General features: G+C 42.5%; 1 protein-coding gene across 2 annotated transcripts in view; it reads right to left on the reverse strand.

Annotated features, from left to right (window-relative positions):
* Positions 1 to 2,974: 2,974 nt before the first annotated feature.
* The window catches only part of BTBD7 (BTB domain containing 7), a gene marked incomplete at both ends in the record, with an annotated part of 109,627 nt that continues 86,728 nt past the window's right edge, over positions 2,975 to 25,873 (reverse strand). For both annotated transcript variants that reach the window (XM_080707622.1, XM_080707621.1), the window contains 6 exons: positions 2,975 to 3,790; positions 4,744 to 5,241; positions 7,005 to 7,183; positions 9,051 to 9,240; positions 11,436 to 11,579; positions 23,239 to 23,399. In XM_080707622.1, coding sequence (XP_080563748.1) covers positions 2,975 to 3,790; positions 4,744 to 5,241; positions 7,005 to 7,183; positions 9,051 to 9,240; positions 11,436 to 11,579; positions 23,239 to 23,399 — 1,988 coding nt within the window. The remainder of the gene's footprint in view (positions 3,791 to 4,743; positions 5,242 to 7,004; positions 7,184 to 9,050; positions 9,241 to 11,435; positions 11,580 to 23,238; positions 23,400 to 25,873) is intronic.

Raw genomic sequence — 25,873 nt, forward strand, 5'->3', positions numbered from 1 at the left:
GGTAAATCTGTAGAGTTCTCCAAAAAGGCGTATGTCAAGAACTCACTCAAGAGTCTCTCAGCCTGACGGGTCATGGAAACGCCGGGCCAGCTCAGGTCTGGGGACATGCGCCTAGGACTCAAGCCAGCGGAGACGTGAGAATGGATGGGGACACGGAAATCTGCATTTTGCACAATTTCTGCCTTTCATGCTGCTGTCCCCCCCCCCCTTTAGGAGCCACAAGTGACTTTGAATTTATTTTTCAAAATCACAAAATTAAAACAATTGTGTAAAAGAAAAGGACCAACAGCCTCTTTAAGAAACCCGACTCTTCTTTTATGCAAGCATACGCACGGTAATTTGCTAATAAGCTTGACACACAGTGGGCACTGGACGCGGTGATTGTCTAGACGGCCTGATTGTCCCAGGCCTAGCAGGTATTTGGTGATTTGGTTCTCATTAGACATTTGTACTAGGTAAAATGCCAGTTCCTGTGTACTAAATTTATACATAAATAATTTTTTTTTTCTGAGAGCAACCTTACTCGGACTTCACATTTATCTTCATACAGCATTAAAAACGATTTAACAGATGGGTTCAAAAGCCAGAGGCACGTAGCTATTCAACCTACCCTATTAACCACACTTCACGAGATACAAGTCCAACAACGCACCCTGCCCAACGCACACAAAATCCACGTTCATCTTCTGCAAGTGACTTCGGTCCCCAACCCCACAGACTAAAGTAAGATTCCCTCTGTACACAGTTTAGCCAGGGAAAGTAAATTATTAAAAGTGAGCCTCACAGAGCGAGTGATACGACAAACAGTGGCCTCTGATTTTCAGTAATGGTATTTTAGAGATTTTAAAGAATATTCAAAGAATTTTCAGAAAAATCAACAGCCCTGGCCGAGCACGTGGGAAAAGAAAACAGTTTAGAGACAAAGGTCCCCTCTCCCACTCAGATCAGGTCTGCTCTCGTCCTCATCTGCAGCATCAGCATGGCCGGCCTGATTCAGAACAGAAATCCCAACCACATCAAGACAATTCATGTCAACATGTGTACGGCAAACACGTTAGGAAGAAATATGATGGAATTAACTTGTTTCTGAAGACAGACTGAAATTTGGCTTCGAAAGACACCATCACCTATTATAAGACTTAAACACGAGGAGTCCTATGTTTTTCTATCTTTAAAAAAGGAGCCTTACGGGCGATGCGAGCCGAGCCGACCTTAACAGCAGATGAGCGCGACCTCTGGAAGGCTGGCGCGCAGGACGCACCATCACCAAGGCCCAGGAGTGCGCGAGCAGCAGCCCCCAGCCGGGCAGCGAGCAAGCGGTGGCAGTTTGCCGGTGTATAAAGACAGCTTACGTGTTTTCCAGCTTTGAGATTATCTACTGTTAGGATTGTTTTTTAAATGCCAGATTATTCCTGAGTGTATATCCACAGGGAAAAGTAGGAAAAGATCATAAGAAAAACTACAGTTTTGGGAGAAATCAGAGTTGTTGATACCCAATAGAAACCTATTTACTTCAAAGTGCACGTAATTCGTTTACATGGTAGCTTGTAAAGGCTCCCTAGCCCTGCATAGTTTCAGAGTGAGTGTGAGTGATTCATAATTTTATATATACATACATACATACAAAGAAGAGAGGTTCCCAAATATCCTTCCTATGAGGAAATTTCTAGGAAGTCTCTTTTCCTCTAAGTGCTACGGCTGTGTGCGTTTGCAAAAATACAAAGTGTATGCTCAGTAATGTTGAAGTGATTTAAAAACTCAAATATTAATATATTTACATAGGAGAGTAAGAAAAAAACAGTCTTTAGCTCACACACTGCCCGTCCAAGGGAGAGGACCAGAGACCCCGCGCTCAGCGGTTCAGTGACGCCAAACCGCGCCTCCGGTGGAGTTCAAGTAGGACATGTAGTGTTCAACTGATGAACAATTTTTTCTTTTTTTTGGTGACAAAGCACTATGCATTTAAGTTTTTATAGGACACACAGTTTCAGACACACTCTGAAAAACACTTAAAAGAAAAACATATGCATACAAACATCAAAGAACACCCTTAAGATTGAGCCCTTTTGTATTTGTTTTGTTTCCCATAGAAAGTAAGACAACTGAAGGCAGAGGCAGCCCCCACCCGCTCGGGGGGCGCACTCGGCCTGCCCTCCCCAGCCCCGGCCCTCGCCACTGCTTCCCGCACCAGGGGAGCCCGGCTCCTCGCACCCGCTGAGTGCTGCTCAGTGCCACTAGGGTACGCAGGGTCCTTACGGCTTCCACTCTTTGAATAAAGGAACAGTGTTAGCCGGGGCACCAAAGGCTTTTCTCTTTCCTGTTCTTTACTGAACCCCCAAACTTCAGGACTCTGACTGGACTTCCACGGGGGGGTGGGAGGGATGAAGACCAGCTCCCTAGACTTATTAAAAAAATGACATTACATCTATGGAGACTGAGTGGGAAGATTTCTGAATTAAAACAACTGCTGAAAACAGGAGCATTTTGATGTGCTGTTCTTTGGAATTTCTGTAATTAAAAAATAAACACAGAACTATTTCATAAGAAAATACATCTTAGTGTGCAATCCAATGCACATGAAAATTGGTAGATGAAAGGTAAAAATGCAAAAAAGTATGAAAATACAGTCCTTTAAATGTGGCAATAAAATTTTACATACTGATATAAAATCAATACAGATAAAATAAATGTACAAGTGCAAAAAAATCCACCATTTGTATATAGAGAAAAGAAGTGCCAGCTCGCTCGCGCTCCAAGGTGCTCCCCATACAACTGCGCGAACACAAAAGAGACAGATGCCGCGTTCAAAATAACCCTCTGAGAATGCCACATGTAACAAACACGTACACATACGAAAACCAAAATAAAATGATGTGAAACTAAGCTGGCATCAATAAACTGGTCAGTGAGTTGTTGGGCTCCATCTTGAAATGGGACGTTTCACATCTCAGGCACAGGCGACGTGAGGCTGCTCTCAGAGGGCAGACTTTTTGTAGAGGAAGTCTGGTTTGCTGGGTGACCTCCTTCCTCTGCTGATGGAATCGTCCCTTTCCAGATCCGTGCTCCTCTGAGCTCCGTGGCCCAGGGGCTCACTGTCTGCCAGCCTTCTCCGGGTTCGCTCTTCTGGACCTTCAGAGCTACACGCAGAATGTGCAGGTCTGTTAGAAGTCAGCCCAAAGGTCAAGTCGGTCTCTACTGTAGTCCGTCCTCTGACGTGGGCTAGACCATCGCCAGCATTTTCTGGGGCTGCCAAAGGAAAGTCTGACCGCTGGGACGGCTGCTCCACGACATCCAGGCGCGCTGGCTCACTCTTCTGCCTGTGTGGATGCCCATCAGGGGACAGTGGGTATTCTCTCCTAGCCTCTTCCTGGTGTTTAGGGGAGGTCTGACTTGCTGGGTAGGCTGACTTTAAGCCACTCGGTGATGCCTTCTTGTGGCTATACAGATCGGGAGCAAAATACCCGCCTTGCGAAGGGGAAGGGGTGTGCCTGCCAGCAGCAGGAGCAGCAGGTCTGCCAGCAGCGTGTGAGAAGTCACAGAAGTCTGGGTATTCCTGCTGAGCTTCCCTAGCATCTGTTTTTTGCTCTAGTGTGTGTTTTTTCCGAGAAGTATGTGTCTGCCTCTGTGGAGCACACGAGAGATGCTGGGGAGGCCCCGGGCCTGCCTCGCAGACTGGCTGGCTTACTTCTGTGTCTACAGCAAGCTCTGGAAGCCTCCTGTCCTTGAGCGACAGTGTAGATACTCCAATGGCGATATCTGGCATCGTATCATTCAGCGCAGGTTGTGTACTCTGAGACAGAAACAGCGAAGGACAATTACAAAAGGGCCCACCAATTTCTCTGGGTAAAAATGGCCACTAATTTTGTTTCCTCATTATAAAAGTAATTCATGTTCATATTTAAGAATTATTAAAATACAGAAAATTACAAATGCAGAAAAAAATCCTAACCTTCCCCAAAGAGAGAACCACTGTTAGTATAATGAAGTAGTTTTCTCACTTTTTCTTTGTGTATGCATTAATTATCACAAAGTTCAGTGTGCATATATTTCTATCACTACATTTTTTTAAATCATCATTTGAAATTATGGTGTAACATTCCACTGTACTGATAAATCTGACTTATTTAACCTTTCTCTTACTATCAGACACTTAAGTTATTATCAATTTTTTATTACAGTTAAGACTTCAATAAACCTACTAATAAATTTCCTTTAAAGAGAGTTATATTTAAAATACAATACAATATGCTGGGTGTGGTGGCGCATTCTTGTAATCCCTGCGCTTGGGAGGCTGAGACAGGAGGATCGCACAGGTTGGAAGCCAGCCTCAGCTACTTAGTGAGGCTCTCAGCACCTTAGTGAGACCCTGTTTCCAAATAAAGTATAAAATAGATCTTGGAGGATAGCCCGGAGGTAGAAAGCCCCTGGGTTCCACGCCCAGTACCACCCAAAACAAAAACAAACAAACAAAAAAACCCTGTATCTATCTATATCCATATCTATTTTTTATCTATATAGATAGATATATAGATATATAGTAGAACTGAGGGCCAGGCCAAGTGAATATTAGTTTATCGAACACTACCAACATCTCTTTTCCATACCCCTCAAATGCATGCTTTCAGCCTGCCAGTAATTCTTCTGGGTATTGCTGAGTTGCAGTTAAGCTCTTGGGGTTAAGGACGTAGCTCCTAATGTCCCATAAACTTTCTATCTGGGGAAAGTACTTAAGTGCCAACTTACCCCTTGCTTCTCAGATGTTACTGTTGCTGAGGCCGAGGCTGCAGCAGCAGCAGCAGCAGCAGCAGCAGCAGCAGCAGCAGCAGCAGCAGCAGATGCAGCAGCAGCAACCGTCTGTCTCCCCAGTCCTGCAGGGTTGGTACAGTCGGGTGGTGCTGCTTTAATACCTGGCAAATAGACTGGGGGAGGGACAGCTTTAGGAGCTGTTCTGGAGTGAAACAGTGAATGGTTACAGGGGTATGAAAACGAACGTGAAGGCTGCTGACTGGGAGGCCTTTGTTTCCAGCCTGCTTTGAGTTGGTTATGGATCGGGGTGGCAGGGGGGTGGTATGGAGGGGGTGGAGGGGGCAAAGGTGGATGGAAGGCCACAAAAGAGTCCAGGTCTGTAAACATGGTTTCTGTGGTTGGGGTGCTGTTAACGCGACATCTCCCAGGCTGTCTCATCGTCAAGAGTGGACTTTCATCCCCAAAACGTTCATCAGGAAAGAACTTGTGAGGATTCTAAGATAAAACAAATAAAAAGAGTTAGAATATTTGCTAGAAGATTTCATAGATGGAATGGTCAGGCTGAGGGAGTCAAGTGAGGCACCTGAGGAATCCATATTCAGGAGGAATAATCAGTATAGTGTAGTTTCCTAGGCCAAAAGCTCGAGAAATATTAACTTAATAATAGCACAAAGGGACAGAGTGCAGCCTAGGAGTATAAGACACTGCTACTGAGGACAGCTACTTAGTTGAATATTCTAGCAAGCAGGCCAGTCTTCTCTTACAGGACTGTGTGATAAAGCAAAAAGCAATTAAAAATATCTAATTAAAAATTATTTTTTTTGAGATGGGTGTGGTGGCGCATGCCTGTAAGTCCTGTAACTCAGGAGGTTGAGACAGGAAAATTGCAAGTTCAAGGACAGCCTCAGCAACTTAGTGAGACTCTCATCAACCTAGCAAGACCCTGTTTCCAAATAAGAAATAAAATTGGGCTGGGGGTGTAGCTTGAAGGTAGAATGTCTCTGGGTTCAATCCCCACAACACACAAAAAAATACTTTTTGGGTACAGTACTGATGATTCAACCCAGGGGCATTCTCTCAGCTATACCCCAAGTACCATTTTATTTTTAATTTGGAAACAGGGTCTCACTAAGTCGCTGAGGCTTTCCTTGAACTCTCAATTCTCCTGTCTCAGCCGCCTAAGTACTGAGATTATAGGTGAGTGCCACTGTGCCTGGCTTCAAATATGCTTTTTGCTAAGAAAATAAGATTTATGTTAATTCAAAATAAGAAAAAGCATACAACTGAGGATGTCCCTCGAAACTTTCTGATAGACATTGGTGTATGTTCCATCTGAATTAACTACAAAATGCTATTACTTAAACATTATACATGACTAAGCTGGTTTAAGACTTTGATAATTATACAAGAATATTGACTTATACAATTTAAGGTATCAAATTAAGATGCAATTTAGAATGGCAAAGGGGATAGAAATCAGCAACAACAACAACAACAAAAGATTAAGAACCTAAAAATGGGCTGCTATCTTACCAAAGACAATGCCACATTCACCCTTTGGAAGGGTCAAGGCTGACAAAGCTAGAGTCAGTAGCAAGAAAGTATGCCACAATGAAATCTTATTTAAGATTTAAATGAGATTAACCTTATTTAAGATTTGGTGGCTATGATCAGATAATTTTCAAATTTTATTTAACTACAAAATCAAGGCTATTGCTCCTGTACCAAGTAATTCTTAGAAATGAGTCTGTTTGCTGCCAGGTGAAACAAAAGCAGTCATTTAATGATTCTCACACTTGGGTTTGAGCCCTTGTGTAAAAGATTCCTTGTGAGGGAAAGGAGAGGAAGCGAGGGGGCAGCCAAAGACCTGGACGCGTGGTCGCTGCTGACCCTGAAACCTGGACACCTGACCAGTGAGAAGCCATGGGGGTGAGCAGTTACTCCTGTGCCACCTCTGTCGGGACAGAACTCTGAGGAGGCATCACTGGATGCTTGTTGAATACCGATACTTAGCTGTTGTTCACGTAACAATCCGTTTTACGGGAAGGAAACAGATGGGGAGCAGTTAAGTAACCTGATTCTGGCCAGCAACAGGGCCAGCTCTGTACTCAGGTCAGTCCGCCACGCTCTCCCTCGCGGGTGTCACAGACACCAAAGGCCAGGAGAGAGCACGTGTGAAGAAAAGGCCAAGGGTTCGCTGGGCTGCCTTCCCAATGAGTGAGATGCCCACCTTTCAACAGTTGAGTGGCAGATCCTACCTGCAAGAGCTCCGCAGCAGCATCCGCAAGACCAAACTCCCGCAGTACTCGGATCTGAATCTCGTAGCTGACGGTGGCGCCCTCCCCGCAGTTGAGCGCATAGGCCCTCTGCACCTGCTCCGTGTGGCGCAGCTCCTGCAGGCGTCTGACCATGTCTTTCATAGTGAGGAGACGGGGAACTGGAGGGAGACAGCACGTTGGCAAACGGAGCCACATCAAAGACCACCCAGTGAGCACAAGGAAAATGCATGGGTTTTGTATCACAATCTTCTCATAAATTTTTTAGATAGTAATTTAATTTCCTGGCAACATATTAATTTATAAGCCTCTAATTGCTTTTCAAGGTTTTAAAATTTCATTGTGCCCAAAAGGCTCTTGGTCATACCAAACAGCTTCTGAACTGTATTATTTTAGTCCATAGCTCAAATATGATTTTTACCAGTATGCATTCGCTTCTGTATTTCAGGATATTTCATATATATTTTTAAAAGATGTATTAATTCTTATGGCTACAGATGTAGCTCAGTGGTAGAGCACTTGCCTAGTGTGCAAGGCCCTGTGTTCTATGCAGAGCAATAAAAATTAAAAATAAAATTCATTCTTTTATTTAAATAATTGTTTGAATGCTGACTACTTACCAGGAATTGGACATTGGGTATTGAGATGCACAGAGCAAAAGATTAGTTTCCTACCTCCAAAAGCTCTGGTTTTTTATTTTTGCAGTACTGGGATGAACTCAGGGGCATTCTACCTCCGTGCTACAACTCAGCCCTAGTTTTTAGTCCTTTCATTTTTTGGAAACAGGGTCTCACTGAGTTGTGAAGGGCCCCGCTAAGTAGCTGAGGCTGTCCGCGAACCACAATCCTCCGGGATCTGCCTCCCGAATGCTGGGATTCCAAGCGTGCACCGCCACACCCAGCAAACTCTGGTTTTGATATGAATTAAATGAGCAAGTACAGAAGAGGGTCAGAAAAACTCACAGGGAGAAATAAGCAAAAACCACCGACACCAGGTGGAGGGGCACTTCACCCCGACTAAGAGCAGGCAGGAAAGGTTTCCTCGATAACCCTGAGCAGAATCAAGGAGGGAAGCAGGAGGGTAAGAAAGTGGGACGCTGGGTGTGGTGGCGCACGCTTGTAACCCCAGAGTTTGGGAGGCTGAGATGGAAGGATCGTGGTTCATGGACAGTCTCAGCTACTCAGTGAGGCCCTCCACAACTTAGTGAGACCTTGTTTCAAAATAAAGAATAAAAAATAGGGCAGGGGTATCACTCGGAGGTCGAATGCCCCTGGGTTCTATCCCCAGACCCGCAAAAAAAAAAAAAAAAAAAAGACAGAAAGAAAGTAGAAAGTGGGGCAAAGGCTTTCTACACGCACACAGCACACACAGTACACAGGGAGAGACAGCACGAGCTGCTGTCACCATGCAGGGGTGACAGGCTCAGAGCGGTGATGTGGTGAGGACATGCTGATGCTCTGGAAAGCAGGGAGGGCAGACTGGCTAAACTGGGCAGCCACTTACTTTTCTAAGTGAAGTTTTTTTTCTTTTCTTTTTTGCGGTACTGGGGATGGAACCCAGGGGCATTTGACCTCCAAGCTACACCCCCAGCCCTATTATTTATTTATTTATTATTTATTTATTTATTTTACAGGTCTGGGGATAGAAACCAGGGGTATTCGACCTCCGAGCTATACCCCTGCCCTATTTTTTTTTATTCTTTATTTTGACATGGGGTATGACAGGCCAGGGGTTGATGACACCTACAGTACACCCAGGACAGCTCCCCACAACACAGAACAGCCCTAACTAGAAGGCGATGGTTGATAAGCCCTGAGCTAAAACGAGGAACTTATTAATAATTATTTAATTGCACACATGTAAAATACAGAAGAAAAAGCTTCCAAGTATATATTCAAGGAGAACAATATATAAAGAGTACTGAAATGTTGAGAGAAGTAGCCTACATATAGGGTTTAAACACCAGCAATAAAAACCCACACGATTGTTCATTTAGATGTAAACGCCTCATGAACGGCACTGCCTTACCTGGGATCTCATTAGCTACGACTGAGGGAGGACTCGCCTGGCTGCTGCTCATCTGCTGGTGGCTGATCACGTGGCAGCACTGCGGCACAGCGCTGCTCACCATGTACAGCGTGTCTGGCACGTTGGACATTCTGACCATTCGCAGACGCACTAGGTCTGTTTGTTCCACCATCATCTCATCCAGCACTGACTAGATTAGAATCAGATAATCCATCATTTGTGTTAAATTACATCAGGAGCATTATTATATTCTTTATATAAAAGGGAATTCACTTACTGTTTCTCATTTATGAAGTTTAAATTAGTAGTGAAAGAAGTACCCCTACCTATTTTGATTAATTTTTATTTTTTTAGTTTTTGTACTGGGGGTGGAACCCAGGGTCTTTGTACTTCCAGGCTACACCCCCAGCCCTATTTTATACTTTATTTGGAAACAGGGTCTCACTAAGTTGCTGAGAGCCTCACTAAGTAGCTGAGGCTGGCTTTGAACCTGTGCGATCCTCCTGTCTCAGCCTCCCAAGCGCTGGGATTACAAGCGTGCGCCACCACGCCTGGCTCTATTTTGATTAATTTTTAAAGAATCTTTTTAGAACATCTTTGAAAACAATCATCTTCTAAAAAGTTTGCTTCTAATGATAAGTATTTGAAATTTAAAAGGAGCTGGACGTGATGGTGCACGTTTGTAATCCCAGCATTTGGGAGGCTGAGACTGGAGGATCGCAGTTCGAGGACAGCCTTAACTACTTAGTGAGGCCTTGTTTCAAAATAAAGAATAAAAAATAGGGCTGGGAGTGTAGCCTGGAGGTAGAATCCATCCTCAGCCCTGCAACAATAAAAAAAAAAAAAAAAAAAAAATTTAAAAGAAGGATATAAAGTTAATCAGAAATAAGTTACACATAAAATTATAACGAAAACAATATATACATGTGCTATCACATTCAACAAAAATGCTCAAAATATAACATATTAAAGATTGATACTATATTTAATAGACCTATAAAGACACTCAATTTTGTTAAATCAGTTTCAGATGCATCTTTCTCACCAAACTACAGTGGAAGTGAGCCAACATATAGACATTCTCCACGTTTCCCGGGGAGAGCATCTCAGTAGGCGTGAGCCCTACCTGAGGCCGGCGGCCCCGTCCTGGGGCAGGGAAGGTGGAGCCCATGTGGTTTATCACCAGAGGAGGCTTGTGAAGGCCCAAGCTAAGCTGCGCGGCAACATCAAGCACTGCACTTACTTCAGAAAGACCAGACCTAACCTTTCTGTTTTTTCCTGTTTTCAAACTAATTTAGAATGTCAACAATCCAATAAGAAGTACATTATCAACCTAGTCAGTAAGAGAAACTCCTCAAAAATCTTTTCACATCTTAAAATTAGCAACTATAGCCGGGCGTGGTGGTGCACGCCTGTAATCCCTGCGCTTGGGAGGCAGAGACAGGAGGACCGCACAGGTTCGAAGCCAGCCATGCTGGCTTAAAGACCCTGTTTTCAAATAAAAATATAAAAATAGGTCTGGGAGTGTAGCCCGGAGGTTTCCAGGAACCCCAGTACCACCAAAAATTAGCAACTACAGAAACAAAAATCAGAAAAAATTTTAAAGCAACTTAATTCTGTGCCCAAACACACTGTTTTGTCTGTTAAAATTTACTTCAGGAGCTGGCATGTCGGTGCAGGCTTGTAACCCTAGTACTTGGTAGGCTGAGACAAGGGGATCACAGGTTTACTGTACTCAGGTACTTAGTGAGGCACCCTGTACTTAGTGAGACCCTGCTTCAAAATAAAGAATAAAACATAGGGCAGGGGTGTAGCTTGGAGGCAGTGCCCCTGGGTTCCAGCCCCAGTACTGCGCACCATTAAAAAAAGTCTCTTTGAAGTCTGACTTTCAGACAGTTTGCCAAAATGTCACTCCAAACATCTTATGTATAAATACATCTAATAAAAGCGACAGGGTTTCATTTTCATGTTATGGTATTTCCTTGGAGAGTATCTTTTGTTACTATATACATAATGCTGACTATTCACTTGGAACTCTTAGTTGGTATACTTATCCTAAAACTGGATGCGACTTCCAACAGTCAGTTATTATGGAGCTATAAGAGACCATGCACTTTAGTTTATAAAGAGAGATAAAATGCATATAACCTTTTTTCAGAATATTTTTCTCATCTATTTCAGTAAATAACTTGCAAAGCAATTAAGAATTTAAAAGGCAAATAAAATATAATATACATTTTAATATGATCTCTGATAATTAGACATTTCAGAAAACTATTCTGTTGAGTAGTCCAACTAGAGTTGACTTTCATTTCCCTGTTACCAGACATTTAGGCTAACTGTGCCTATGGTTTATAATAACACTGTCCAAGCTCTTCAAGTTACCTTTGCTTCTTCCACATAGGGAGAGAATAGACGAGGACGAACATATATCCCCGCATTTTTCTGTCGTAACCAGGCATTTGACTTCCCACCTTCTGTCGTAGGAAGCATATCTGATGGAGGAGTACTAATCAAGCCTCTTTTCATCTTGAAAAACAAAAAGGCTTTAGTGAACTAGAGTTCCACAAGATGGTAATATTAATACTCATACATCAAAATATACAAACTTTATTCATTTATTTATTTAGGAACTAGGTACTGAACTCAGGAACATGCAACCTCTAAGGCCGCCCCCCTTTTCATTTTAAGTTGCTGAGGCTGGTTTTGAACTATCACTCTTCTCTCAGCCTCCCAAGTACTGTGATTACAGGCATGGTCACTACACCAGGATCAAACTTTACTATTTAAATTCTAGGAATGTAAGTGAAATTTAGAAATACCTCTAGTGTTTAATAATATATGAAGATTCAAGCTGGGAGTGTTGGCACACACTTGTGATCCCAATACTTGGGAGCCTGAGACAGGAGGACCACAGGTTCATGGCGAGCCTCAGCTACTTAGTGAGGCCTCCACAACCTAGTGAGACCCTGTTTCAATAAAAAATAGGAGCCGGGAGTGGTGGCGCACGCTTGTAATCCCAGCATTTGAGAGGCTAAGACCGGAGGATTGCAGTTCGTGGACAGCCTCAGCTACTTAGTGAGGCCCTCTGCAACTCAGTGAGACCCAGTTTCAAAATAAAGAATAAAAAATAGGGCAGGGGTGCAGCTCAGAGGTTGAATGCCCCTGGGTTCTATCCCCAGAACCGTAAGTAAGTAAGTAAGTAAATAAATAAATAAATAAATAAAAATAAAAAATAGGGCTGGGGTATCTTGGAGGTAGAATCCCTCTGGGTTCAATCTCCAGTAGTGTAAAAAAAAATTATAATAGGGCTGGGGGTGTAGCTCAGAGGTAGAATGGCCCTAGGTTCTATCATTGATACTGCAAAAAAAAAAAATAACAACAAAAAACACAACCCCCACAAAAACCCCTTTATTTTGCTTAGTAATAGCCCCAGAGCACAAGAGTAGTGATGCTAACTATTTAAATATGCTAAAGAAGCTGGGCAGGGTGGTATACACTGTAATCCTAGTACCTGGGAGGCTGAGACAGGAGGATTGCAGGTTTGAGGCCAGCCTCAGCAAGTTACTGAGAACCTGTTTCAAATATAAAGTAAAAGCCAGATGTGGTGACACATGCTTGTAATCTCAGTACCTGGGAAGCTGAGACAAAAAGATCACAAGTTTGTGGCTAGCCTGGGCAACTTAGCAAGACCTTTTCTCAAAAAAAAAAAAAAAAAAAAAAAAAAAAGCAGGCGTGGTGGCGCACGCTTGTAATCCCCGCGCTGGGGAGGCTGAGACAGGAGGATCACACAAGTTCAAAGCCAGTCTCAGCTACTTAGTGAGGCTCTCAGCAACTTAGTGAGACCCTGTTTCCAAATAAAATATAAAAAAGGTCTGGGAGTATAGCCTGGAGGTAGAAAGCCTCTGGGTTCCACCCCCAGTACGACACATACACAGAAAAAAAACCTAAGAATGATTAAGAGTATATCTTAGTGGTAGAGTGCTCTCCTGTGTTCAAGGCCCATTGCCACCCCCCAAAAAAGGGTCTTAATTAATTAAATGTAATAAGCAGGCATAATAGAACCCTTAAGGAAATGTTTCTTCCCTCTTTCTTCTACCCACTTCCATTGTCCCCAGGACAAAAGGAGATCAGCGGGCCAGGCGTGGTGGCGCAGGCTCGTAACCCCAGCATTCGGGAGGTGGAGACTGGAGGAACACGGTGCGGACAGCCTCAGCTACTTAGCGAGGCCCTTGGCAACTCGGTGAGACTGTTTCAAAAAAATAAAAAGACTAAAAAATAGGATCAGGGGTGTAGCTTGAAGGCAGAATGCCCCTGGGTTCCATCCCCAGTACCAGGAAAAAAAGGAAATCATCAACTTGCCAGTACCTATAGCTCAAGGATGCCAGCAGTGCAGCATAGGGGCTCGGGGAGGCCACCTCTTATTTAATAGCCCTGTCACCCTGAGTATCTTGATTTACCTTAGTGGCCCGTATGGCCCTGGAAGTGGGGCGCTGCCACAACTAACTCCATCTGGTGGCTCTGCTATTTCCTCATTAATGCTAGGAGAATATGAGTCAAGTCCCTTCACTCTTAAGGTGGTAGTGGGAACACAAGCTAATGCAGGGGCTGAGGGGTGTAGCTCAAAATCCGGTTTACTGAGCCGAACCCAGGGCCTCTGCATGCCCAAGGCCCTGGGTTCAGCACCTCAAAAGCAAAACAAAGCAAATTCAGAGGAAAGCAGCTGGCACAGGGCTTAGCACCTGAGAGAGAGAGCAAATGTTAACACCTCTGTCACCAAGCCTTTTTTCAGGATTTAAATGTTAGGCATGGAATGAAGAGCAGGGCACGCGTATTATCTAACTAGAGCTCTCAAGTATTTTTCCAGGTCAAAGGCAGAGTTGAGTTTGAGTCTCAGGTTTTAAACAAAACCAAAACTTGTTTCTCTAATATTAGTCTTTTTTTTTTTTTTAATGTGTGTGGTGCTGGGAGTGGAACCCAGGAGCTTTCTACCTCCAGGCTACACTCCCAGACCTATTTTTTATTTTTTTTTTATTTCGAAACAGGGTCTCACTGAGTAGCTGAGGCTGGCTATGAACCTGTGCGATGCTCCTGTCTCAGCCTCCCAAGCGCGGGAATTACAAGCGTGAGCCACCACGCCTGGCTCTTTAATATTACTCTTGCTAAATATACTAACACCTAATTAATGCATTAGTTAAGATGATTATTTTTGTGATACTATGGATTGATACTGTGGGCACTCTACCTCTGAGCTGCAACCTTAAGGCCTTTTTAGATTGTTAAATTTGTATTTATTTTTACAATATGTAGTGTATAGAAAATAGAGAAAAAAGCTCAATACACTATCAGAACTATGATTGTTGTTTCCTTTTAGTCTTTTCTTTCTTTTTTAGTGCTGGGTATTGAACTAGAGGCATTCCACCCTGGATCTTCACCACCAACCCTTTTGATTTCGAAGTAGGGCCTAACTAAATTACTGAGGCTGGCTTCAAACCAGAGATCCTCCTGTCTCAGGCTCCCAAATACTGGGATTATAGGGGTGTGCCACCGTGCCTCGCAAGATTACTGGCTTTAACAAGAAAAATGATAACTTCCTTTTCTGTTTTGGTGGTACTGGGAACTGAATCCAGGGGACTTGACCTCTGAGCTATACTTCCAAACCTTTTTATTTTGAAAGAGCATCTCAATAAAGTGCCAAGGCTGGCCTCAAATCTATAATCCTCCAGTCAGTCTCCTGAGTACTAGGATCATAGATGCAACCACTGTGCCTGGCTGGTAGCTTACTGTTTTAGTTTGCTTTCTTTGGTATATGTGTGAGTAATAGTGAAGACTGAACATTTTTTATAATCAAATACCATCAGTATTTTTTATAGTTTTCTCATATTCTAACTTAAGACTTAATTATTGACCCTAATATGAATTAATTTTGTATGCGATGAGCTGGGAGCGGTGGTACATGCTTGTAATCTCAGTACTTGAGAGGTTGAGATAAGAAGGATCATAGCCAGCCTCAGCTACTTAGTGAGGCCCACTGCAACTTAGTGAGAACCTGTTTCAAAATAAAGAAAAAAAACATAGAGCTGGGGGTGTAGCTCCAAGGCAGAATATCCCTGGGTTCCATCCCCAGTTCTGCAAAAAAAAAAGAAAGTGTATGCAACGAAATGAGAGTGTTTTTTTTTGGGGGGGGGGTCAGGGGGGGATAGAACCCAGGGACATTCTACTTTTTGAGCTATACTTCAGTACCTTTTTTAAACTTTTTTTTTTTTTTTTTTTTTTGAGACAGTCTTGTTGGGTTGCTGAGACTATCCTTAAACCTGTGATCCTAGCCGGGCATAGCGGCTCATGCTTGTAATCCCAGAGTCTGGGAGGCTGACCACCGGAGGATCGCGGTTTGTAGACAGCCTCAGCTACTTAGTGAGGCCCTTCGCAATTTAGTGAGACCCTGTTTCAAAATAAAGAATAAAAAATAGGGCAGGGGATGTAGCTCAGAGATCGAATGCCCCTGTGTTCCATCTCCAGACCCCCCCCCCATACACACAAAAAAACAAACAACAACAACAACAACAAAAAAAACCACCCCAAAACAAAACAACAAAAACCTGTGATCCTCTGTGTCAGCTCCCAAGTACAGGGATTACAGGTATGCTCTACCATGGCTGGCTGAGGGTTTTTCTTTTTTCTTTTTTTGGTGGTACTGGGGTTCCTGGAAGCCCTTCTACCTCCAGGCTACACTCCCAGACCTATTTTTACATTTTTATTTGGAAACAGGGTCTCCTAAACCAGCGCGCGTGGCTGGCTTCAAACCTGCGCGATCCTCCTGTCTCTGCCTCCCAAGCGCGGGGATTACAAGCGTGGGCCACCACGCCCGGCTGGCTGAGGGTTTTAACTTAAAATTTCCTCTTCCCTGACCAGATCATCCTGTACCACAGTAATTTGTGATAGGTCACTTATTCTGTTTAATTCTTATATTAATTAGGATGTTATGCTAGCATCACAGATTAGACATTAGGGCTTTAAAATATTCTTCATTCTTCTAGACTATAAATTCTAGAAGAATATTCTAGAACATATTTTATATCAGTAAACATATTCTAGAACAACGTAAAACATTCTACTTTTTCATTACATTCTATTGCTTCATTATGTCCTTTCTGGAGGACTTTAGAAGAATGTTCTCAAGCTGGGTGTGGTGGTACATGCCTATAATCCCAGTACTTGGGAGGCTGAGACAGAAGGACTTGGGGCTGGCCTCTGCAGCTTAGTGAGACTGTTTTAACAATAAAAGGGATGAGGGTATAGCTTAGAGGTAGAACAACCCTGGATACAATCCCCAGGACCCCCCAAAATGGTCTTAAACAATCTAACACCGCACCTCAAGAAATCAGAAAACTAAAAACAAAATCAAAATTAGTAGGAGGAAAGAAATATATGCTAGGCAGGCATTTCTGACGCTGATCTGCATTCCAGCCCTTAATATTTCATTTTGAGACAGTATCTCACTAAGTTGCCCAGGCTGGCCCTAAACTTTCTATTTTTCTGTCTCTGCTTCCTGGGTAACTAGTTATAAATATGTGCCACTGTGCTTGGCTTCAGAGTTGTTTGTTTGAAAGATCAACATTCAGCTAAACTAAGAAAAAGAAAAGACTCAAATAAATAAAACCAGAGATAAAAGACACTAAACTAATAACACAAAAGAAAAAGGACCATAAGATAGTATAAATAGTTACATGTTAACAGTCAGGATAACCTAGAAGAAATGGATATATCCAACCTATCAAGACCAAATGAGGAAGAAGCAGGAAACCCTAACAGACCAATAACTGAGGAAATTTTATCAGCAATAAAAAGCATTTCACTGTGCGTGGAGGTACACACTCGTGATCTCAGTACTTGGGAGACCGAGACAGGAGCATTACAGGGTCAAGGCCAGCCTTGGTGACTTAGCAAGATCCTGTTGCAAAATAACAAAATAAAATAGGGTTGGGGGTATGGCGCCCTAGAGATAGAGAGCTCCTGGGTTCAATTTCTAGTACTACATACAAAAAAGGGAAAGTGGTGATAAGCCAATAGTTTTGTGAATCTATGCCATAGGTAAAGAAAAAACATTTGAGCCGAGCGTGGTGGCGCACGCTTGTAATCCCTGAGTTTGGGAGGCTGAGAGGATCGCACGGGTTCAAAGCCAGCCTCAGCTACTTAGTGAGGCTCTCAGCAACTTAAGTGAGACCCTGTTTCCCAATAAAATAGAAGATAGGTCTGGGAGTATAGCCCGGAGGTAGAAAGCCTCTGGGTTCCACCCCCAGTACCACCCAAAAAAAAAAAAAAAAAAAAGATAAAATTCAGCAACCTTTCATAATAAAAACTTAATAAAAGCCACATTTATTTATTTATTTATCATTTGTTCATTCACTCACTAATTTATTTTTGGTACTGGGGATTGAACCCAGTGGGCATTCTACCTCTGAGATATACTCCCAGCTCCAATTTATTTATTTATTTATTTATTTATTTATTTATTTATTTATTTATTTTATTTTGATGGTACTGGGGTTCCTGGAAACCCTTCTACCTCCAGGCTATACTCCCAGACCTATTTTATATTTTTTATTTGGAAACAGGGTCTCTTAAGCCAGCGAGGCTGGCTCCGAACCTGCGCGATCCTCGTCTCCGTCTCCGTCTCCCAAGCGCAGGGATTACAAGCATGCGCCACCACGCCTGGCTCCATTTTATTTTTGTTTTTATTTTAAACAGGGTCTCACTAAGTTGCTAAGGACCTTGTTAGGTTGCCGAGTAAAAGCCACATATGTCTGATGTGGTGGTGCACGGTAATCTCAGTATTAGGGAGGCTGAGACAGAAGGATGGCAGGTTTGATGTCAGCCTCAGCTACTTAGTGAGGCCCTCTGCAACTTAGTGAGATCCTGTTTCAAAAGTTAAAATAAAAAATATGATTGGGGGTATATGCTGGAGGTAGAATACCCCTGGGTTCAATCCCCAGTACCACAGGGAAAAAACAAAAAATAAAAACAGCCGGGCGTGGTGGCGCACGCTTGTAATCCCCGCGCTTGGGAGGCTGAGACAGGAGGATCACAAGGGTTTGAAGCCAGCCTCAGCTACTTAGTGAGGCTCTCAGCAACTTAGTGAGACCCTGTTTCCAAATAAAATATAAAAAAGGTCTGGGAGTACAGCATGGAGGTAGAAAGCCTCTGGATTCCACCCCCAGTACCACCCAAAAAAAAAAAAATAAATAAAAAATAAAAAATAAAATAAAAACAAACCCAAAAGTGGCACCATAGTGAAAGTGAAAGCTCTGGAATGCATGTTTTTGTGTTTTCTAGTCAATAAAGTACTGGAAGTCACAGCCACAGCAACGGGCAAGAAAAAAAAAGCATCTAAGCTGGACAGGAAGAAATTAAACTGTTCCTTTCTGTAAATGTAAAGAATAACATATCTGCATACAGAAAACCCTTAAAGCTGGATGAGGTGGTACATGCCTGTAATCCCAGTACTCGGGAGCTGAGAGAGGAGGACCTCATGTTCAAGGAAAAGCCTTAGCAAGTAGACTCTCAGCAACCTAGCGAGAGCCTGTTTCAAAATAAAATATAAAAGCTGGGTGTGGTGGTGTATGCTTGTAATCCCAGTATTCAGGAGGCTGAGACAAGATCTCAGGTTGGAGGCCAGCTTCAGGTAGTTAGTGAGGAGGCTCTCTGCAACTTAGTGAGATCTTGTCTCAACGAATAGGGCTGGGGGTGAAGCTCAGAGGTAGAATGAGTGGTGTGTCATACACACACACACACACACACACACACACACACACACACACGCGCAGAAATGGCTGGGTGTAGCTTAGAGGAAGAATACTCCAAGGCTCAATCCCCAGTACTCCCCCATCCAAAAAAAAAAAAAAAAAAAAAAAATCCCTAGTAATACATTGATCTAGTAAAAGATTTAAAAGATCTCTACATTGAAAACTATAAAACATGGATGAAAGAAACTGTAAAAAAGTTATGTTCTTTGATTGGAAGAATATTAAAATGTCTGTATTACATATAACAATCTATAAAGCAGATGTAATCTTTATGAAAATACCAATTACATTTTTCACAGAAATAAAAAAGCTATAAAAATCTGTATGGAACCACAAAAGACGTGTATATAGTGAAAACGTTCTTAAGTAAAATGAACAAAGCTGGAGAAGGTACCACACTGACTTCAAAATATACCAGTTATAGTGACCCAAACATCATGGTACGGCATAAAGATACACTGGTTAAAACAGAAAGCCTGGAAATAAACCCACACATTTACAGTCAACTGATGTTCAACCTAAGTGCCCAAAACATGTAACGGAAGTTGGGTGTGGCGGCGGATGCCTATAATCCCAGAACATGGGAGGCTGACAGGAAGATCGTAGGATCAAAGCCGCCTCAGAAATTTAGCGAGGCTGTAAGCAACTTAGAAAGATCCTGTTTATAAATAAAAAAATAATAGGTTTGGGGTATAGATCGGAGGTAGAATGCCCCTGAGTTGAATCTCCAGCACACACACACCTCCCCCCAAAAAGAAAAATAAAACCCAAAAAAACAAAACAAAATCACAAAGGAACATATAATGGGATGGTCTTAAAGCCGGGGGTGGGGTGGGGTGGGCATGAATAAACCTACTAGTTTCACTTGATTTTAGTTACTTGCATTTAGTTGGCTTAAAAAAAATCACTAATTTTGGAGGTCACAGAGTTGAGCAGTATGTTACTAGGCTCCCACTAGCTTTGCTGTGGAAAACACTCCCGACCTAGTTATGATGATAATGGTTGCCTAGGCTACTTTTCAGAGACTTGAAGGTCGCTTTTGTTGAAACAATCAACCTTTATATGGGCCTGCGCAAGGGTGCAATGGGTGACCTTTGTACATCAGGGTGCCAAAAACTCGACCCCAGATCACCCCAAGGTTACCATTTTTTTGACAAATGCCCTTGATTATGCATACACATTCCACTGACTTACTTCACCTTCAATCACTTTTCCAAATGCCTTAAATCATTCTGCGTCTCTATCCCTTCAGCCCTTTGCTCAGGGAGGAGGATTTGAGAATTGAGTCTTCCCTGCCATATTTAGCCACTGTGTGAATACATTCTCTATTTTCCAAAACTCTGATGTCTCAGTGATTGGCATGCTGTTTGGTGGGTAAAAGAGGCTAGAAAACCTGGATACCACATGTAGAAAAACAAAATTAGACGTAGTATCTCCTTCTATACACAAAACCAATTAAAGATGGATTGAAGTTTTAAATGTAAGACCTAAAGTATGACTCTACCACGAGGAAAACACGAGGGGAGAGGAGAACATGGAGGAGAAGCTCCATGACACTGGTCCAGGGACCAACCCTTGGGTGAAACCCCAAAGCATGGACAATACAGGCAAAGCAAACACATTTTAATATTTCAGGTACTTAGTGAGGAGGCTCTCTGCAATTTAGTGAGATCTTGTCTCAACGAATAGGGCTGGGGGTGAAGCTCAGAGGCACAATGAGTGGTGTCTCACACACACACACACACACACACACACACACACACACACACACACACACACCTAGTAGACAATTCTCAAAAGACATACAAATGACCAGGAGAAAAAATGTACAACATCACTAATCATCAGGAAAAGGTAAGTCAAAGCCACAATGAGATATAACTTCAAGCCAGTTATGGAAAAATATGGAGAAAAAGAAACCCTAGCAGAATGTTAGCGGGGAATGGAAATTAGTATTTCCATAATGGAAAATGCTGTGGAGGTTCCTTAAAAAGTTAAAATGTGGGCTGGGTGTGGTGGCGCACACTTGTAATCCCCGCGCTTGGGAGGTGGAGACAGGAGGATCGCGCAGGTTCGAAGCCAGCCAGCCGCGCGCGCTGGCTTAGGAGACCCTGTTTCCAAATAAAAATGTAAAAATAGGTCTGGGAGTATAGCCCGGAGGTAGAAGGGCTTCCAGGAACCCCAGTACCACCACCACCAAAAAAAAAAAAAAGAAGTTAAAATGTAAGCCAGGCATGGTGGTGCACGCTTGTAATCCCTGCGCTTGAGAGGTGGAGATAGGAGGATCATGCAGGTTCGAAGCCAGCCGCACTGGCTTCAAAGACCCTGTTTCCAAATAAAAATATAAAAAATAGGTGTCTGGGAGTGTAGCCCGGAGGTAGAAGGGCTTCCAGGCACCCCAGTACCACCAAAAAAAAAAAAGTTAAAATATAGAATACTCTGGGAGAGGGGAGAGGAGGCAGAGGAGAGGGAAGAAAAAGAGGAAGTGGGGGGAGGGAGGGAAGGAGGGAGGGAGGGAGATAGAGATAGATACTGAGAGGTTGATCAATCTACATTCCCATTTTTATTTCGGATATTTACAAAAAGCCCACAAATGTCCACTAAATGTATGAATGGATAAAGAAAATGTGGTATAGACAGAATACTGTACAGTCTTAAAAACGAGGATCCTGTCATTTGCAACAAAGATGAACCTGGATGTGAAATGAAATAAGCTAGGCACAGAAAGACAACTGTCATATGATTTCACTCATATGTGGAATCTATAAAAGGTGATTTCATAGAAGTTGAGCAAAGACTAAGTTACCAGAGGTTGGGGTGGGGCAGAGGTTGGAGTGGAGCAGAGGTTGGAGTGGGTACAATCTTACTTTTTTTTTGTGTGTGGAACTGGGGATTGAACTCAGGGCATTCTACCTTGGAGCTACACCCCAGCCCAATTTTATTTCTTATCTTGAAACAGCATCTCACTAAGTTGTGGAGGTTGGTCTCAAACCTCTACCCTCCTGTTTTAGCCTCTTAAATACTGGGACTGAAGAGAGGATTCTCAATACTCTCACTTCAAAAATGATAGAGATAATAAGTATGCTAATTACCCTAGATTTTATTATTACACAATGTCTACATGCATCAAAACATCATGTTGTTATACGCCATAAATATTTAAAATTATGCCAAACAAAAATAACACTTAAAAAGAAAACTGTTGCTGGGCATGGTGGCGCACGCTTGTAATCCCCGCGCTTGGGAGGCAGAGACAGGAGGATCGTGCAGGTTCGAAGCCAGCCGCGCGCGCCGGCTTAGGAGACCCTGTTTCCAAATAAAAATATAAAATAGGTGTGGGAGTGTAGCCTGGAGGTTGAAGGGCTTCCAGGAACACCAGTACCACCAAAAAAAAAAAAAAAAGAAAAAGAAAATTGTTCACAAGCATTACAGTAACTTTGTAAATCAGTTAGTGGAGAACTTTTATAATATTTATCTTTCCCATCTATTAATTCCGGCAATTCTAATAGTTAAAAATATTCACTGTATAGCCAGGTGTGGTGGTGCATGCTTGTAATCCCAGTACTTGGGAGGTTGAGACAGGAGGATCACAGGTTCCTGGCTGGCATCAGCTACTTAGTGAGACTCTGTTTCAAAATAAAGAGTAATAAACAGGGCTAGGGGTGTAGCTTGGAGATAGAACACCCCTGAGTTCAATCCCCAGGACCCCACTCCCCCTCAAAAAAAGTCCCTTTAAAAAGGATGAAAGTTGCCAGGCATGGTGGTGCATGCTTGTAATCCCCGTGCTTGGGAGGCGGAGACAGGAGGATCATCGCGTAGGTTCGAAGCCAGCCTTGCTGGCTTGGGAGACTGTTTCCAAATAAAAATATAAAACAGGTCTGGGAGTGCAGCCCGGAGGTAGAAGGGTTTTCAGGAACCCCAATGCTACCAAAAAAAAAAAAAAAAAAAAAGGATGAAAGTTACATATTAGCTCCATTAATTGTTAACTGGGCCTGGAATACCCTTAGAAGGTCCCATGCATCTTTAATACTGAACCAGTCTCCTTCCTGTTCTATGATTTATTGCTGTTCATAATCTCCAAAGGCAATTTCTACCTCTTCCTTCTGCATAAGGATCTACTTGATCTACGCTGATAAATGACTCAACTTCAGGAACTGTATCTTGCACAAGAAAGACCTATTTACCCACTGAACTCATCCACCACACGTTCATTTGCACGATGTGACAGACACTAGGGGCACAACACTGTATAACACAGACATTTGTTTGTGTTCTCGTGAAATCTATAGCTTCACAATACTTAATTATTAGAAATGATTTACAGTTATTAAAACAAGAAATGTCTGGTTTTTTTCATGAAAGGGTTGTAAAAAAAAGACACTTACTGCGTCACTTAAAACTTCACTGTTTATAGGTAAGATGTGTTCAATTCGCACAAAAGGTAAAAGAGAAGAAAGGATCTCTCTAAGCTCTTCAACGTCCAGGTCTCGTCTTTTTACCCCTCTTTTGTTCACACTGTGCGTGGTGCCGCTCAGTAAGTTCGGCTCTGTGAGACAGAAAATGAAGAGTCTCCAACCAAATCCAATGTTCAAACAGGCTTTCTTTCCCAGTACTTAACACCCTCAGTACTGCTCTATGGACTTAGCACCTCTGCTTGAAGAGGGGTTATAACTCATTTACTTCTATCACAAGAACTTTATTTAATAAAAAGTGCTGGGACAAAGAGAAAACACAGCATTCACAGCAGAGCAACATTCTTTTATGACTGTTCTGTACTAAAGAATAAAGGATTTATTTGTATTTTAACTCAAAGAAGGAAAAATGACAATTTTTTAACATATAATTTTTTTTTGTGTGGTACTGGGGGTGGAACCCAGAGGCCTTCTACCTCTGGGCTATACTCCCAGACCTATTTTATACTTTATTTGGAAACAGGGTCTCACTAAGTTGCTGAGCGCCTCACTCAGTAGCTGAGGCTGGCTTCGAACCTGCGCGATCCTCCTGTCTCAGCCTCCCAAGCGCAGGGATTACAAGCACGCGCCAACACACCCTGCTTAACATATAATTTTATCTAGAGCTTGCTTTTCCTTAAGCTTCCTCATTTTGTGACTATTTTTTAGTACAATAAAGGCAGTATAGGGCATCACTGTGGGTAATCAGTATGTAGATTTAAAAATTATTTACTCATTTATATGCTTACTTATTTTTGTGTATTGGGAATTGAATCAAGAGCATGCTATCGCTGCGAGATTTCTATTTTTGTTTTGGAACAGGGTCTCAATATGTTGCTGAGGCTGTCTGTAAACCTGCAATCCTCCTGTCTCAGCCTCAAGTACTGGGATTATAGGTATGCACCTCACACACAATTTAACAAAGATACCAGTACTTACAGAATACTTACAAAAACTGAGCGTCTATATTTATGAATAATAAGGATGTTTTTCAGTGTTAATTTTTTTTTTTTTTTTTTTTTTTTTTGGTGTTACTGGGGTTCCTGGAAGCCCTTCTACCTCCAGCCTACACTCCCAGACCTATTTTATATTTTTGAAATAAGGTCTCCTAAGCCAGCGCACACGGCTGGCTTCGAACCTGCGCGATCTTCCTGTCTCTGCCGTCCAAGCACGGGGATTACAAGCGTGTGCCACCATGCCCAGCAGTGTTAAATTTTTTAAGGAAAAATTGCTCCCTCAATTGAAGACATGGATAAATATTTCTGAAATTTTATAAATTTTCTTTCCACTTCAATACTTTAATTGTATTTTATTTATTTGTTTATTTATTTCAGAACTTCCCATTCACTAATACCCAACACAGAAAGTCTTTATTCTCTACTCTGGACAATGAACACACACTTGAGGGCAGCCTCAGCAACTTTGTGAGCCCCTCCACCACTAGTGAGACCTGGTTTCAAAGTAAAAAGAAAAAAATAAGGCTGGGGATTGGCTGAGAGGTAGAATGCACCTGGCTTCAATCCCCAGTAACACACACACACACATACATACACAAAGGAATAGTGTAAAATACACACACACACCATTTTTGAGAAATTAAGGTTTTTTTTTCTGGAGTCACCAAAAATAAAATTACAAGTGTGTGGAAAGGGGTAATTTTTCTCCTTATCTTGGCATGATTTAGCTTCATACTTCTACATATAAATGTTTTACAAAAAATTTTTTTTAATTTGTTGCATTGCTGAGCGTGGTGGTATATGCTTATAATCCCAGCATTCGGGAGCTTGAGACAGGAGGATTGTGGTTTGCAGCTAGCCTCAGCTACTTAGTGAGGCCCTTTGCAACTCAGTGAGACCCTGTTTTAAAATAAAGAATAAAATATAGGGCTGGAGGCGTAGCTTGGAGGTAGAGTGCCCCTGGGTTCCATCCCCAGTACCACACACACACACACAAAGTTGCATCTTGTTTTCATATGAAATCTTGCACGCAACTCTCAATTATCTAATAGGTAAAGGCAGAACTCTTCATACATAAAAGTGACTGAAACAAAAGTATGATTTGCTTAGCTTCCTTACTGTCCCTGCACAAGAACCCACCATTCTAACCCAATCTGAAAACAACTGTAATGGAATTTTTTTTTTTTGGGTGGTACTGGGGTTCCTGGAAGCCCTTTTACCTCCAGGCTACACTCCCAGACCTATTTTTACATTTTTATTTGGAAACAGGGTCTCCTAAGCCAGCGCAAGTGGCTGGCTTTGAACCTGCACGATCCTTGTGTCTCTGCCTCCCAAGCGTGGGGATTACAAGCGTGCGCCACCACGCCCAGCCTAAGAACCCACCATTCTAACCCAATCTGAAAACAACTGTAACGGAAATTTAAAAGCCTCCCTTAATGAATCTGTCCCAAAGAAATATGACCTTTTATCATTATCTGCTAACATTACATCAATGAATAAATAATGATTATGTAGAGTTATACTGAACCACTGGTTCCCCAGTGAAGTATAGGGTTAGGTTCCTGTGAGTTTTTTGGGCACATCACATGTCTGTCAACTGATCAAGAGAAAAT

This window comes from Muscardinus avellanarius (assembly GCF_963383645.1).
Source record: "Muscardinus avellanarius genome assembly, chromosome: 12".
Classification (NCBI taxonomy): Eukaryota; Metazoa; Chordata; class Mammalia; order Rodentia; family Gliridae; genus Muscardinus; species Muscardinus avellanarius.